Genomic DNA, 16,742 nt, shown 5'->3' with positions numbered 1-16,742 from the left:
AACACCTGTCATAAGCACTATATGAAACATAGCAAAAAAGATTTATTTCCTTGAGGATGGATGAATTCTACCCCCTAGAGAGGGCCAGGATCAATGGTTCACCCCATCACCCCATCGACAGCACCCCTTCAGGAGGAAATACCACCCAAAATACTCTGCCCCACAATACATCTACATTTGCTATGAGCTATGTAAGAAGTCATACATTTTCAGTTGACTCATGCCCAGCTAAAGACAAAGTGAAGAGAAATACTACTAAGTGACACCGATTTTTCAGGAAAAATAGAAGCTTTCTAGAAATTAAGGCTTGCAAGTTCAGCTGGTGTCTGAACCAGGCTAAGCTAAAGGGCACCATTTCTGGGGCAAAAGCCCCAGGTTTTCACAAGTGGAACTTTTCCACAAATGTGAGGTATTTTTTTATCAATTTATTCAATGCACTAGGCACAAACACACTTCCCTTTGACATCAGGGTGGCATGTGCCTTTTTTTTTTTTTTCCATTTCCCTCTTGCTTTCTTTTCCTTAAGCAAACTTAATCATCACAGCCAAAAAAAAAAAAAAAAAAAAAAAAGAAAACTCCATGCTTCATTTATATTTAATATCCAAGATTGAACTTAAGCTTGTGGGAAGCATGAAACTCCCTCAAGCTTTTGAGGGCTCTGTGCCTGGGATGCGAATAGCTGGCTGCTCCAAATTGGTGTTTATGATCCTCCTGCTCCTATACACAAACACTGAATTTCTCTTACCATGCTCTATGCACCCTTTGGTACTTACAAAATTATTCCTCTGTCCTACAACTATCATAGGCAATAGCTCTAATTTTCTATAGTTTCTAGAATGACTGTTAATATAGTTGTAGAGCCATAAGCTAGTCAGGAGAGAATGATGTAAGTTTTGGGTGGAATTTTGTCAAGACAGAGAGCCCTTCACTTCTTCACAGAGAACATGATGTCAGAAGGTGACAAGGATCTTCAGAAATAAAGTTGGAAAGAAAAAGAGTAGTGAGAGGGATGCAAAGGTGAGCCAGAATGATGGCTTACGGAAAGATGGGAGAGTGGGCTGGGAAGGAAGGGACAGATAAGCAGAACTGAGGTGTAAAGACAGAGATAAATAGAAGGAAAGACTTAATTAAAGTGAAGGAGAAGAGAGTTGATAATAAAGAATTAGAAAAAAAAATGCTGTCATGAAGAACAGAGAAAGAGCAGGAACATATGAAAGAAGGAATGAAAAGATTTCAGGTTATTTAGAAATATCTTGTAGATTTTAACAAATGAGTCAATAGTGGTTCATGTTTTAGAAGAAAAAGGGAAAAGAAAAGAAAAAAGAAAAGAAAAGAAAAGAAAAGAAAAGAAAAGAAAAGAAAAGAAAAGAAAAGAAAAGAAAAGAAAAGAAAAGAAAAGAAAAGAAAAGAAAAGAAAAGAAAAGAAAAGAAAAGAAAAGAAAAGAAACATAAATATAAATATCATTTAAGGTTTATTTCTGAGCCTTCTTAAAGTTTTAGCCACATAGCTCCTAGTGAAATGACCGGAACTGACATAAGACATTGGCTCTCAAAATCTCTACATTGGGGTTTATTTTGTAGATATGTTAGAGCTTATATTGTTATTATGTGATAATATATGATAATCATACAACTGTAGGGCAAAAGCTAAAAACTAATGTAAGTTACTAATATTGGCTAGCATAACGAGCCGTAATGGTCCAGTTGCACACTTCATACCGATTAACATAGACTAGTTCCGTGTGTTGGATAAAGCCAAAAGTGTAGGGAAATAGGCAAAAAGAATTTTTTGCTCACACTCCTTTGTTTTGGTTCTTTTTGATTCTCAAGCTTGTTACTTTTGAGATGAGATAATTACATATTTTCAGAAAGGGTTGTTTGAGATGTTTGTAATGCCTCCATTACAAACTGAACTTGTGGAAAGTCACACCTGCCTTCAAGACTTGATTAACTCCCTTCCCATTTAGGTATCCAAAAAAGCATTCAGATTTATGAAAGGACAAAACATACTGAGTGCACCTAACAAGCTCGTTTGAACCAGACTGTAAGCATGGCAAAATGGTGCTTTGGAGCTCTAAGATATTTTGAAGACATTGTTCCTATTACAGGAAGGTAACATTTGGAAATACATCTCTACTTTCTTTAAAGTCCAGCTGTACATCTGAGTCCATTTTCACTATAGCTGTTACGTAGGGATGGGAGCAACAAAAAATATGGGGCAGCAGATCATTTCACCCAACTGCTCTGTTATATGGGTATACCTGTGATGCTGTGTATGTATCAATGTCTAATAGGTCTAGCTGAATAGAGGTGCCTCATATGCTCCTGCTCTTAAAACCATGATCTTGTAGGAAAGAGAATTTTCCTTCTCACTCAAAGGATTTGAGGGAGATGTTGAATGCACCAGCTGATGCAATGTAATAATCTTCAGTGATCTCTGCCAATTTAATTTATTTTTTCCACTTCTTTACTTTAGCATCAGAAGCCTAATCTGGCTTCTCTTGTCCCCTTACTAAAATATTTGTGCAGCATGCTGGTAAAATGGGAAGCTGAAGAGTCAAAGTCTTTACCATAAACAGGCTACAACGGTGCATATTCCTGCCCTGTACAATGAAAATCAGCTTGTTCGTTCACAGTACGTGCTGATGGAGGCTTCTGTGGAATATCATTTACAGCCGTGTTGTCTTTGTAGATGCCTTCTACGATGTGAGAACACTGATGAGTGGAGGGGGAGGGGGTCAACCTTCCGCTTCCCAGATGGAAAACATCTGTAGCTGGCAATACATCTCCCTTGAAAGAAATGTGTTGCTGTTTCATGGTTTCTTCAAAGTGTTACAGAGACAAAAGGTATCAACTTGAATTTTTACCAGTGTTGACTGTATCAGCTTGAATTTTTAGCAGTGCTGACTGCCCCAGCCCCTAGAGCCGTTTACTGTAATACCAAAGTAGTCTTTTAAACAAGACAGGCAATAATGCTTTACAATGTCTCACACAAAAAGAATGCAACATCAACGGGAAAAGTATAGAGTAGTCAAAATGCTCCAAAAATAAAACAAAAGAAACAATATTATGTCCTTTTATTGTGGCCCCTTAACTCCAGTCCTCTGAGAGCAGTGCTGATTGACGTTGGTGATGCAACCTAAAAATTAATGTCAATTACCCAAAACAACATGCACAAAAATGATGTTAAGGGTCTGATTTCAGTCCACAAAAGCCAGGAAATTCAGAGCTACTGGAGGGCTGAAAACCTGGGTTTGACATTCCCGTCTTACCAACAGCCACTCTGCTGGGGGAGGAAGGAGAAACAAAGCAAAAGGGAGTTACACCATTACAGTAATTAATGTGACCGAGACAACATACTCTCTTTGCTGAAGTCTGGATCCACTGGATGCTATCACCTTTTAAGACTAGGAACTGCAATATGTTCTAGTTTTGGTGCTCAATAACTCCCCTACCACCTTTTTTTTTTTTTTTTTTTTTTTTAATATAAACTCTTATTACTTTAGTAAGAATACCTTTTAATGAGACCTAACTAACTCTTCATTTACAGTAATTGTTTGTTGTTTTTGTATATCTAGCAATGAGAAGCAGGGAGTGTTGCTGTCAGCATGATTAGTGCATGTTATGTATTTGATGTAATAATTCCACATCCAAACAGGATCGACCTTGTGCTCTTTGATAAATGAACATGCAGTAATCGAGCTGTTCTGGTGTCAGCATGCACACAAATCAAAATGTTCTTCTATCAAAGAGTACTTATGAAAAAACTTTCATACAGGATTTAAATATTCTTCAATGTTATTAGAAAAATATGGGCTGTGATATCACGAAAAGCCCTTGATGGAGATACAAGCCGATAATCCATCTCCTTACTCCTAAGTCTATATTTAATGATTGAACAGTGGCAATCAGCCAGAAGAATCTTATGGCCTGACCACTTTGTTTCCAGGTGAGTATCATTTTTGTAGATGTGCATATAAATGTACGTCTTCTGCAAAACAGGGTACAAAAGAAAAAGGCAAGAGAGACAGTGGTACTGAAGAAGAGAGCTGTTGATGTGATGGGTCAGATGGATGAGATATTCCTAATGGCATTGGTCTGCACTAGCAGTTCAAAAGAAATTTATTTTTAGTAAAGATTGCCATAGCAAGTAACATATATAAGAGGGTCTGTGGAGAGGGAGAGTAGTATGAAAGTTCAGAAACAGTCTAATTATTTTTCTTGCAAAGTAAATATTACTGCTGTCTCCGCAGACCAGTCAATCAGAAATGAATGAAAGGGAATTTTAGTCAATTCTAGGAAAGACATTTTAGAATTCTGCTGTTCTGAGCAACTGCCCGGTATCTCCATGGTGGACCATTTTTCCAAGATGTTAGGCAGGTACAGAGCAGACAGACAGAAGGACATTTGGAAAGTTTATAGGTAACTTGAGCCACTCCTTAGAAAGACTTGAAGTCCATCTTCTGTCAAGGTGCTTTTCCAACATTTGAAGATGGGTATAGTGTAATTTTAAATGTATAATTTATAATTAAAAAAAAGTCCTGGCTGTCCTTGGGACCCCAAGTTTCTTGGTACATCCTTGCAGCTTATATCTTGCCACCTCTTTGAAGGTACAACAAGGACTTTTTTACGCTGGCTGCCCTGTGCAGCAGCCTGCGGGGCTTTGAGCCATCTTGGCATGCTGGCCAACATGCTCTTCATGGTCTGTAGAGCCCCATGCAAGTACGTGAAGGAGTCTGTTCGTCCTGCAGGCAACCACTGTTAGGAATGGCCTGGGGAAGACCCAGGACCGCTCACCTCCGTGGTGAGGGTTGGAAACAGCAGGACCAGTCGCTGCAGCTTGGAAAGCTCCAGGCCTGCGGCATGGGTGGTGGTTGGAGGAGACTCCTCTGTTTACGTGTCCCCACTTGCTCATTTACAAAAGAAGCCACCCACAGTCGAGCTCTTAATATGCTCGGCATGTTTCAGTGCTGAGATCCTAATTGCACGCTGTCAGGAGATAGTGAGCAGGGCCGCTATCACACAGACCACGTCCGTGATCTGTTATTATTCACAGATGACCAGATCATTCCTGTTAACGACTGTTTCCTTCTCTTATTCACTTTGCATATGCCCAGTAAATCTGTTCTTCATACTACTTTCCTTTCCACATCCTAATGCTTAGATCTTGTTTGATGGGATAAATGTGTCATTGCTTTGACACGGCTGGCAAAGTCCAATACTGAAATGAGTTGTTAGTTAGGGTAGGAGGATCTTCCTGTGATTATCACCAATTACAAGTAAAGTGTTAACTGCTCAAAGGAATTAACTGCTCTGCTTTATATTTTTTACAGGCACGTTGCATTCTCTGCACAAGCAGTAGGACAACTTGCATATCATTAAAGAATAAGCTTTAATTTCCTAAATTATAAGTGCTTCCTATCATCAAAAATCATATATTTGTATCAATATATGCCCAGACTAAGGCTCAAATTAGAGATGGAGCTTTGTTTTGAAGGATAAGTGTGTTCAGCTTTCATGCACCGTTTTTTAAATTTGGATTTGATCCTGGTATGTGGAAGTTCATGAGGGACTAGAAAGCATATTTTGATTTGGGGCTATTTCTAATATGAGTGCCATAAAACCTGGTAGTGTGTAATAATTTATTCTGCTGCTAAAGTATTGTTTTAACTGGGTAAACTGTCTCAGCATTGAATTTTTTCTCCAGAGTGCTGCAGAAATGCATGTGAAAGATCGATTGGATGTCACTCTAAAGCGTAATCCTAGGTAATTTATTCAGTTTTACCTGAGAGAAAGCTCCAAATATATGTTCTTCTGTTTTTAATCAGTCCAAGTACAATTGATTCAACTTTTGCCTGGATAAAGAGTGAGTAAAAACTGAGCGAGAGCCTCAAGATTTGGCTCTTATTCATTAACCTCAGGGCAGACTTCATTTTGTATGATTTTTAAGCTATTAAAATGTTGGTTGGCTTCCATTTGAGCTCGAATTCCTAATATCACCAAATAATTATGTGTAGATGATGAAATGAAAAAACAGGCATGTAGTCTCCGAACACACATTTCAGTCTGGGTGGCTGAAATGGCTCATAACATTCAATGCATGAAAATGGGGTGGATTGAATAAATTAGCAGAATCACAAAAGGAAACCACTATAGGAAATAGTTTTACACGTGTAATCACTGAAATACTCTAGTGAATGTGTCAATCTGTACTAAATAAATATATTTGTTTATAGACATGCTCTGTATTAGCTTCCACTCTTTCACAGCACTTTGCCAAACAAAATCCCACTAGAAGTAGGATGTTCGCACCCGAGTAGGAGTTTCTTGGATAAATATTTTTTCTATATTGAGACCAAAACCACTTCTACAAATTTCAGACTTTGATTGAAATAGTATATTTCTTTTTTTTTTTTTTTTTTTTTTTTCCCTCCCCATCTCCTCCACTGGCAACCACTGATGCATTACCTTAATTCCTCTTACCTCCCACCGCTCCGGTGAGCGGGAGCTGGCTGCAGACAGAGTGCATCAGTCAGTCGGTGCGCGGGGCTGGGAGGGCCCGCACCCAAACACCGCCACCCGCGAAGGACCTCGGAGCCTGAGAAAATTCCTCTGTTTACAGGGTTTCCACCCCGCGTTGTTGCTTGGGTACTCATTTCCCCATGAAGATGTTTTGCTGAATCAAAAGGAAGAGTACAGATGGTGTGCCCTCTGAAGTGAGCATTCACAGAATATTTTCAGGGGTGGGGGAAGAGAAGTGTGCTGCAAAAGGTCATGAAATGCTCCTTTTTGGTGCAACAATTTCAATAGTTTCAAGAAAATAATATAGGTGAAATATCTTTTTTTTTTTTTTTTTTTTTTTTTCCCCAAATAGTGTATTGAAACACCCGCTCCTCCTATCCAGTACCTGCCAAGTTCAGCATCCATTTCTGTACATCTGGTGTTTTGGCCACTACAATGGCCAAACACAACGTAATGCAAAGAGACACAACATAATGCAAATAATAATTATTGAATAGCATGCAGCATTTCCAAAATACCATGTATTAGCTCCATAATCAATCAATCCTCAAAACAGTTCTAAGTGAGTGGTAGTATTTCTGTTTCAAAGACAGGGGAAGTTGAAGCACAGCAACATTAAGTGGTTTTTCTGAGGCCACACAGCAAGTAAGTGTCAGAGCTGGGAGCAGAGCCCAGCCCTGGCTCCTGTCCTTGTGCTCAGACGACTGTACCACACCATGTTGTTTCCAAATAAATTCGCTAAAAATCATATGCTGAGTTCATGCGCGGTGGTGACATGTAGGAACAATTTAACCCTCTGCTTTCACTATCTACAGAGAAAAAAATAAAATTAAAATTAAAAAATTGACCCTCTTCCTCAGCAAAGGGAAACCTTACAAGGTCAAGAAAAGCCATCCTTGGAGAGGGTGAGCCATCCAGGCTATTTCATGCTCATTATGCTGTATTGCAGTTTGAAAGAATTTTTATTATTAGTGGTAAATTTTCACATGGGAGTGCAGTGACTAAGGATCTGTGGTGTGCCCTGAGTCATAAACCAGAGGTTTCAGTATCTGACCATACCTAAAGTCTTTTCCACATATGTCTCAAGGCTTCTAGCTTTAATTTAATTCTCAGACATAGCAAAATTGCCCATGCATATTATTGCTACCCTACAGTTAAAGCAGCAAATTGAGACACTTCAGAAGAGGAGACATTAGTCTTTGGGCAACTCGAAGCGTTTTGACCAATGTGACGTAAGGTGGTAAAATTATTAATGAACTAATTACGATGCTTATGATACTCAGGAACCATGATTTTTCCATTAAGATGGGGAATTTCCACATTTCCCTTACGACTGGGTACATCAGGTTGTATCTATCGAGGTCTTCTGTGCGCTTTGCCAGTGGCCTGTCTGGTGCTGTGGGCCATTACACCAAAGCCCATGCAAACTTGCTCCTCAGGAGAAGGCAGCCTTGTTCCCTCGGTTCAGGAGATGGGATTCAAGAGCCCAGCTCTGGGTTTTGCAGCCCGAGGGAAGTAATTCCTCTCCCTGACACTGAACCGAGCAGCGCTTGAGTCTCAGTGAAGACTCAGAAGAGGAAATTCTTCCAGCGTGCTAGGCAGCGTCTTCTGTTCTCTTAACAATTAAAAAGGGTTTCTTGCTCTCAGACAAATACAGCCTATTAAAGTTGGTGGCAGTGATGGGAAGAGCTTTGTGAAAATATGTTTGTTTTGCAAAGCTGGCTGCCAAGTATTGTTTTATGGTTCCATTTTTTCCTTCTTTCTCCACTGTTTACAATACCCTCTGAGAAACTTAAAATGATCTTTCTCTCCCTACCAATTTTGTTCTTTTTTTTTTTCTTTTGGCAGACGTTGGTACCCCACTCCCACACCCCAGTTCTTGCTGCAACAGGAGCCATGATCCTTTTGCCTTGTTTTTCTTTCTTATAATATCGGCCCAGCCCTGCGAACAGCCTTTGCTAGTTTACTGCGGCATCACAAATTTGGCAAAAAGAGCTGAAGGGCAATAAAAGCCCTAAATTTTGTTCTCCTTCCACTGGCGGTATTGCACAAAGGTGTCTGAGAAATACATTTGGGTCCTGTTTTTCAGAGCTCCTGTGTTTCCACCAGCCTTGGGAATGTCATTATTCCCAGTAGCACAGAACAACAAAGAAAAAGTTGGGTATTTCAGATTTAGACTATGTTCTTTAACAGACTTGGATGATATATCCTGGATATATCCCATTCCTGGATACAACGACACCGTTTTATGTGATTACTGAAAATATTTACGCCATTGGCAGATAAAAAGCAAACCGAAGCCCAGAACTGACAAAGCTGAAAAGCATTTTGTCACAGACCATTGAAAGGTGGTTTAATGGGGCAGTGCTTTTATCAGTGCTTGATGTATGCATTCGCCTACGTACAGTGTACTGATGATCTCCGTCTCCTTTCAGGAGAGCACCCGGTACTCATGACACAAAAGCCACTGCTGTAGCTGGGGTCCTACTGGCTGGGTGAAGACTCAGAGAACAGACCCGGGCAATTAAGTTGTTTTATTTGTGTTACTTAACACCTAGCTGTGGTTCCTTGGGGCTAGCTTAATCACAACAGTGGTTGTGCTTCTAGGATGACCTTAGCTGTATGGGTAAACGGATGCTGGAGCTTTCAGCACAGCTGTCTGGCCCTTCCTAAATGAAATCTGTGTGATTTCACGAGGACAGAAGGGAGATCATTTGGTGCATTGTCCAAATTCATAATCAACTAAACCTGGGTGTTTACACATATATATTTGGGATTTGTTATTCATTACTGACCATGTTCTAGACATTATATACATAAAAAGTTCCCTCGCTCCCTGAGTAATATCAGACATCTGTGCTTTGACTACTGATTAAAGATGGGTTTGTAGAGCTGGAGCCTCCAATGCTATTGTTTTAAATTGGAAAGAGAATTATCCATTATATTTCTTTTGTAACATGTATATCATTTTAATAAGGAGAGTTTATATCCATTCAAATTTATTTAGACCTAAACAGAAGCAGCTAATTCTAAACACCATGCAGATTTTCTTTTTTAAACAATATTGCTTATGCTTTGCCTCCTAAACTAATTATTATTTTAATCTGTAAATAAGCTGACACTTCTTTGCATGTGGTTTGACTATGCAGGCTGGGAAAATTAGAAGAGTAACCTTCTAATCACAGGGTTTTTAATGTAGATGCTTTTATGTAGAAAGAGCTATGAATGTGCCCAGAATGACTTGCTTGATATTATGGCGGGCTAATGAAATTTTAAAGTTAACATTCCACAAATAAAATGGAAAGAAAACACAGGGAGAAAGGGAGCAGATTTAAAATTAGAGAATCTTTGTGTTTTATGGGTTCCAGGTTATTTGGAATGGAATGAAAGTTAATGCTACATCCTTTTTTCCATTCTGCCAGCCAGTGTCTGATCCAAGAATGTCTCTTATTTAAAGGGCAGGGCTCCCTCCACTGTTCTTAAATAAAGGCTTTCACTGTCTGAGATCTAATCCTCCCTGATTTTCACAGTAACACTGTAAGACTGCACGAAGAAAATTATTTAATGAAAAAACGTTTTGCATATGATTCCCCTATCATAAGCCTAAGTCATATGGTTTGATTTACATTTATGCAAATATCAGAGAATAGAGTAAAATTACCAAAGGAGGAAAGGACCATGGCATGTCACAAACATGATGTGCCTATTTGTATTTATGTTTGCTAATGAAGTTCAGCCAGGACTTGCTCTTTGATTTTGATGTCTCTGTCTGCCATTCCACTTCATGCATTGTAATTAAACCACTTGCCCACACACATACACAAGGACAGCAAGAGACAGATACTTTGTTTTAAAAATGCTGTTTGTAACTTGCTTATAGAGGACCTGTAATGCAGGATTTATCATCTTTAAATGATAAAACAATATATTATCTGGTGGTACAAAATTCCGTTTCATCTTCAATGCAAGCAGAACCCCAGCATGAAACTAGTGGAAGATTTGGCCCAATAAACCTCCGTGTCTGAGATGTCCACTGGAGATGTTTTACCCTACACTTTCCAAAACTTATTCCAAAAAAGAATTTAACTCCTATCAGCCCGCTCAAAAGTCACAGCTGTTTCTTTCTCTTGCCAAAATTATTCTTTATCATCATGCTACAGCTGGGAAGTTATGCACTACCATAAATCATTAACTGGAAACCATTTCTAGCTAAGGTGCCTGTTCAGATGTCTTAGTCTTCAAATCTGGTATGCTCCAAAGTGGAGGAGTACTCAAATCTTTGGATTTGGCTGGTGCTTGTTTCTGTAAATCACAGCTTCGGTATGTCTGTGTTAAAAATGAGGTGATTTTCTGCCCTATAAATTGGCTTTATAAGCTCTTCACTAAAGAGTTTATATGACCTACTTTGGGGACAGGAGTTCTGCTGCCCTCTTCGAGGAGCAGTTCTTTGTTGTCCATCATAGCATCCTAGCTCGTGCTACTACTACAAGAGGGACATGGGACTAAAAAAGAGAGCAGAAAGTGGATGAGTTTTCATGAAATTTGAGGAGTTTCTTGACCAAGGCCTTTTGTTACAAATTGCCTTCTTAAGTTGTTAGTTTTGCATTCTTCCACCAAACCAAGGACAAAGTGTGATCTTGCTTTTAGATAGAGTTAGATAGAAGTGAGCTTGCTTTAGACAGAAGTGAGCACAACTCATCTTTTCTGCTGCATTGCCATTCTTTTCAGACTGATGATATAAATAATATAAAAGATGAGTAAATTATGGTAGTGTTCCCAGAGAAGCTTTCCATATCAGAATCCAATGTACTACGATAACCTAAAGGCACAACATTTTCAAGGTAGGCTTCCTAGTACAGTAGGCAGGCAGATGATGTCTGGTGTAATGCAGTGCAGAGATGTAGCTGACATGAGTTTGCGATTGCTGTGTTACTTGCAAAGGGGAAAAACATAAGTTCTTCAGATTGCCTTAAATGAAGAAAATGCATCCACATGCTGCCTAGTTGGGCTCGGGTCAGGGCCAGGAAGTGGAGTGCTCAGCAGCAAAATCATCATGCCTTTCCCCCAAACAGGGGCATGTGGCAAGAGTGGATTGGGCAAAATGAAGGTCACCTTGCTGCTTTTTTTTGGGTCCAGTCTGCTTAGGTTCTGGTTGTGGGTTGCAGCAATCTGATTTGCCCAATTTAACGAGGTCAGAAAAGAGGATGCAAAATCTCGCCATATGATAGCAAGAAACCAGAAGAGTTTCTGTGAAGGCTAAATGGGCTAAATGAGGTTACATCAACTTTTCACAGCATGGGATCTGTTCTGGGAAGGTAGACGGCATAATTTGTGCCAAGCTAGGTGATTTCCCACATCTAAAAGGTGGTCCCTTGACCACCCGCGCACAGTGGGTGCGGTAACAGGCTGAGGGACCTTCAGCCATGGCAGAGAGTCAGCCCACAGCAGGAAATGTCAAAGCACATGCTGGTAGACTGCACATTTTGAGAGAGAGAGCACACACAAAAATATGTGGATGCAGTAAATGTTTTTCCAAACTGGGCTCCAGAAGGGACGGTGGGCTTATGTTATCTCCTGCTGTTGGGATGTCGCAGCTCTGTACCAGCCAACTGGATTCACGTATGGCCTGCCATTTTATTTCCACATCAAGAGGCTGCGCTATCCTCCACGTGTAATTCTGAGCCAAACTGTCCTTTTTTAAACAAGGTTACTGCCAAAGTGTCGGATAGCACCCAAAAATCTCATCCCTTTCCATTATATCAAACCACAGTAACTGTCATACATGTACAATCTCTCTTGTGATGGCCCATGCACATACAAGGTTTATAAAAAAAAACATGCTGTTTCTCTTCAGGATTCTTGGCATGTGAAGATATGTCTTTTAGTATCATGAATTCAGCTCTATATATCTTAAATTAATGGCGTAACTTAGAATGAGGGGGTAACTGTAAAATAGCTTTGCTATGCATAAAAGTATTTTGGAGGTTAGGCTTTATTATCTGGTAGTGTATCAAAATAAGAAAGAAGTGTTATCTTGTTATGGAATGGGATGAATCAAACTCCCTCCCGTGAAATACTGATTTCCAAAACAGTTGCCTCTAAGCTGAGGTTGAAGGTAAAGATTGTTTTGGGGGTGAAATGCTTCAATTAGTGTCCAAATTCCTTAATAAAATATGCACATATCAGAATCACTTTCTCTGGCTTGGGACGGAGAAGTGTGTTGTTTTCATTATTGCTGAACTTCAAAATGGCTTAAGGAATTTTGTTGGCCCCTTCCAACAAAACTGAATTTCAGGCAGGGATTAAAGCAAAGGAAATTTCAGCCCAAGGGCAAATGTTTCAGAAAGTTTAAAGTATGTGAAACAGGGAGTTAAGTAGGAAATAGTTTTCAACCCTAACTATAGCCACTCTAGCTATAATATATTACTAAATATAGACTGGTGGGTGTGTCCAGCTTTCTGAAGGTGTTATCCTTCCTCCTCTGAAGCTTGCTTCTAAAATGACCTTTTCAGGGTTATAACTAACCGTATAATATTGCCCATGTTGGAAAATGTTAAACTGCATTATTTCCCAGGTAAGCCCAGCCAAGCCCAACTTTGCTTTTGCGACCAAAATTCCCTTCATAAAATTCAACCTTTTATCTTTCATGTGAATCCAACTTTATAGTTGGGTTCATTTATCTCCAAGCAAACTGCACAATAACCCTGAATATTTAATTTATGTGCTAAAGGTTGACACTTGGGTTATAAACCTCTGTAAAAATACTGGGGTCAAGGAGCTAAAAACATTACTTTTGCATTGACTTCAAAATGCCAGCCCTAATGGTTTGGGCAAGCTGCAGATCCAAACTCCCTTGGACTTGCTGCTTGTGGTTGTGGGAACATATTGGATCCTTTCAAAATTATTGGCTAGTCTGTTTTTGTGCATTTCATGTTTGGGTATGGAGTTTTTGGATTTATTTTCTTTGTTTGTGGTGATACTGTCATGTCTGATGACTGGCTATATATCCCAGAACTAATATTCCACTCTTTGACTCTAATACCATATGCTGCTCAATGTGCATGTTGAAGTATGGTGTTAATGTAAGGGATGCTGTAATGAACATCTTGTACATATTTCCTTTTGCATATTCAGTGTCTGTAAATGTCTTTCTGAATACACACTTGCTGTTTTTGAAACTATTTCCTTACAATTCAGTACAAATACTATTTATACACAAAGTTGTTCAAGGTTATCCTTTTCAACTGTCTTTATGATACTCTTCTAGTCTAAGAGAGGAGAATTTGATCTTCCTGAGATTAATTAGGAAATTGCTAAAGTAACTAAAAATGGTATATGAGGCACTTCCTAAATGCATGAACCCTAAGAGGTACAAAATACATCTGACAAAGCTCTAGCTGTACTTGTATAGATGACTGTATTTTCATTTTCAAAACTGGATGACTGCTGAAGGTGAACCAAATAAAGCAAAAGTATTTGAGCTCCTTTCCATTTTGAAGGTATCATTAATATCTCAAAAGAAAAATAAAATAAAATAAAAAAAATTAAACAAAGAATATCCCCTTAAAATATAGGATTTCCAGTATGCCTGAGTTAAAAAGGCATAGCTTCCTATATTGATTCCAAAAGAGATGTTAAAAATGCATGAAAGATATTTTAGTGAGGCAGGGTCACAGGATCTTTTAAAATTCTTTTCTCAGATGCTGTTTAACTCTTGTGTTTCTTTATCATTGGAAATGCTCAATCCCGGGTTACAATGTGTGAGATATCAAATTATTTTATACTGACCAGAATGTCTTTAAAATGAGTTTGGTTTGGGGAGTAGGGATTATACCAGTGTCTGTTTACATAGCTGCAGACTCAGACTGTAAACTAGGTTTGGAAAACTGTAATGATTCAGTAATTTATAGACTATTAGGATAGTTAGGTTAGAAGCGATTCTTGAGCATGGTGAATAGAGAACACATGCTTATAAAGGACAAACAGATTCAGCATAATAGTGTATTTTTGGCCTCATCTATTTTGCAGGCAATTAACAAAATAGGATGTTACATTTTTGCATATCTCTCACTCTCCTGAAATAGAGTCACTAACCACTTGTTAACCACACTGATTTTTTAATAGACAACGTGGTTGCTTATAGCTTCCCCACCAGAAATGTTCAGATTAAGCACACTATTAGATTGCAGCCAGAATAGTCTACAAAACAGGAAGAAAGCCTTGCCTTTCTCTCTGCCTTCTTCCCTTGTTTAAGTTGACGTGATAATTCATTACAGATTTTCTCTTTCTTTGACAGAGTGCCTACCGCAGAAATGGGATGACTTTTCTCGCCTGCTAATATGGATGTGGCTGCAGCAACAGGAAAGACAGTGTTATATTAAGGTGATTTTCTTTTCCCCTCCATGGAAGGAAAAAAATACAAGCTCCAATGTCTCCGTGTACCAGTGAGTGGGCTGGTTTGTTGTGACTATCTGCTGGCCGACTCTGTCTCTTTTTCCAGCCCCCTCAATCGTTATTCTTGTTTACTAGCTGGAACATTTAGCTAATTAATGGCAGGATGTTTGGGATAGCGTGTAGGTGGACAAGAATACGGATCACACAAGTTTGAAGTTTGCAGGGGACTTGCTGCTGTCAGCCCCTTTCAAATATGCGCTGTCATTTTTATTTAATTGTTTGGAAGTCTGTGTTTTAGTAGTGATGTTGTTTTGTGAAGCAGGATGGGGCAGAAAGAGGCCAAAGATGTTCTAGGCTATGTAGGTTTTCCCTGTCATTTTTACAAAAAGGAAAAACTATACTGTTATTCAGTGATTTCCCTCAAGTCATTTTTAGATAGCATTCAGACAGTATAACCCAGTTTAATCCAGCAAGGGAATTTTTAAAAATAGTGATACCTAACTCAAATCCAAATGTTTTCAGATAAAAGTTCAGGTAACCTATACATTTTTTTTGGTTAAATACTTGTTTTCTTCACACACCGCAACACAGTGAAGTTGTCAGTCCCAAATCCTCAATATTGCCATGTTGCATTCCTCCCCGAAGGCCCAAGCTGTTGCTCTCTGAAGTCAAGGGAAGTCTCTGCAGTGATTTGGCACAGAATCTGGCCCCTATTCAGAAAATGTATCCTGGAGTATACAGAATACAGCCTGACCAGCCGTGTCCATCTCAGTGATCCTTGAAAAAGGCTTAATGTTACATGCTGGCCAGGCGCTGGCTGCAGGAGGCAGATGTTGTCTCTTTTGCTGACAAAGGCAGTGTTAATGTTGTATTCAGCTAAAGACAAAATGGGCTTTTTATTGCCTTTTTATATTTTAGTTCACTTTGTTTGTTTTCAGATTTGTTTTTTAAATCTCAGTCCCTCCTTCAATGGTTCTTTCCGTCCCCTGCTCCTCCAGCCTGTGCTGTCCTCACAAACGTATTCATTACTTCCCATAAAATCTGTACAAATATAGAGCTAACCACGATGATGCTGAACCAGAGAAAAGGGCTTATGCTTCAGCCCATCACCAGGATCTGCAGGCATGTACTGCCTGTGTCCCTGGGGCAGCTCATGGGTCTGCTTTAGCTGCTCGTAGCACAGGCTTGAAATCTAACTTAAACCTCAAATTAAGACAGAGCACTCAAGGGATCAAGAGGAGATCAGCAAAATATTACTTTTATGTAGTGCAGCCGTCCTCCTCCTTTGTGCTGAGTATGTGAGGTCTTAACTTTTACTCCCACTGCATGGTATTGTGGTCATTTGTAAGTGGTTTTCTTGCCCTGCTTTCCTGGACCTGCTTGCGAAAGCTTTAGAAGCATCTATATTTTAAATAAACAGAAAAATGTGTCTTCTCTTTGCAACCAAAATATCCTAAATGTGAACTTTGTACATCAAATGTTACTGCCAATTATGAATTATTTTTTTCTTTTACCTGCTCACACTTCTGTTTTCTGGAATTAATCTGTATGCAAAGGACTAAAAGTAATGTGTACACTGCCATATATTAAATGGGGGGTGGGGGGTGGGAGGGGGGGGGAGCTTTCTGATGTTCCATCTGTGCTTGTTGAAATATATGATTAAACTTTTCTTTTTATCATCATTCTTATTTTTGTTGGCGTCCTTAATCATGGAAAATTATACGCTTGCTGTAAACATCCAGACTTTTTTAAAGGACACACCAGCATTTATTGTATTTGGTTTCGATCTGCAGGCATATAGACAGAAAAGACCATTTCAGGCACTG

At 39.2% G+C, this 16,742-nt stretch overlaps 1 protein-coding gene across 2 annotated transcripts in view; it reads left to right on the top strand.

Annotated features, from left to right (window-relative positions):
• SUPT3H (SPT3 homolog, SAGA and STAGA complex component) overlaps positions 1-16,491 on the top strand; it is a 277,597-nt gene extending 261,106 nt beyond the window's left edge. For both annotated transcript variants that reach the window (XM_084284666.1, XM_084284667.1), the window contains exon 12: positions 14,819-16,491. In XM_084284666.1, the coding sequence (XP_084140792.1) occupies positions 14,819-14,860 (42 nt within the window). In that variant the 3' untranslated portion in view covers positions 14,861-16,491. The remainder of the gene's footprint in view (positions 1-14,818) is intronic.
• The last annotated feature ends 251 nt before the right edge of the window (positions 16,492-16,742 follow it).

Source organism: Netta rufina, assembly GCF_964035555.1.
Source record: "Netta rufina genome assembly, chromosome: 3".
NCBI classification, from domain to species: domain Eukaryota; kingdom Metazoa; phylum Chordata; class Aves; order Anseriformes; family Anatidae; genus Netta; species Netta rufina.
The sequence above is the reverse complement of the archived record's forward strand: the minus strand, read 5'-3'. Positions and strand labels throughout refer to the sequence as shown.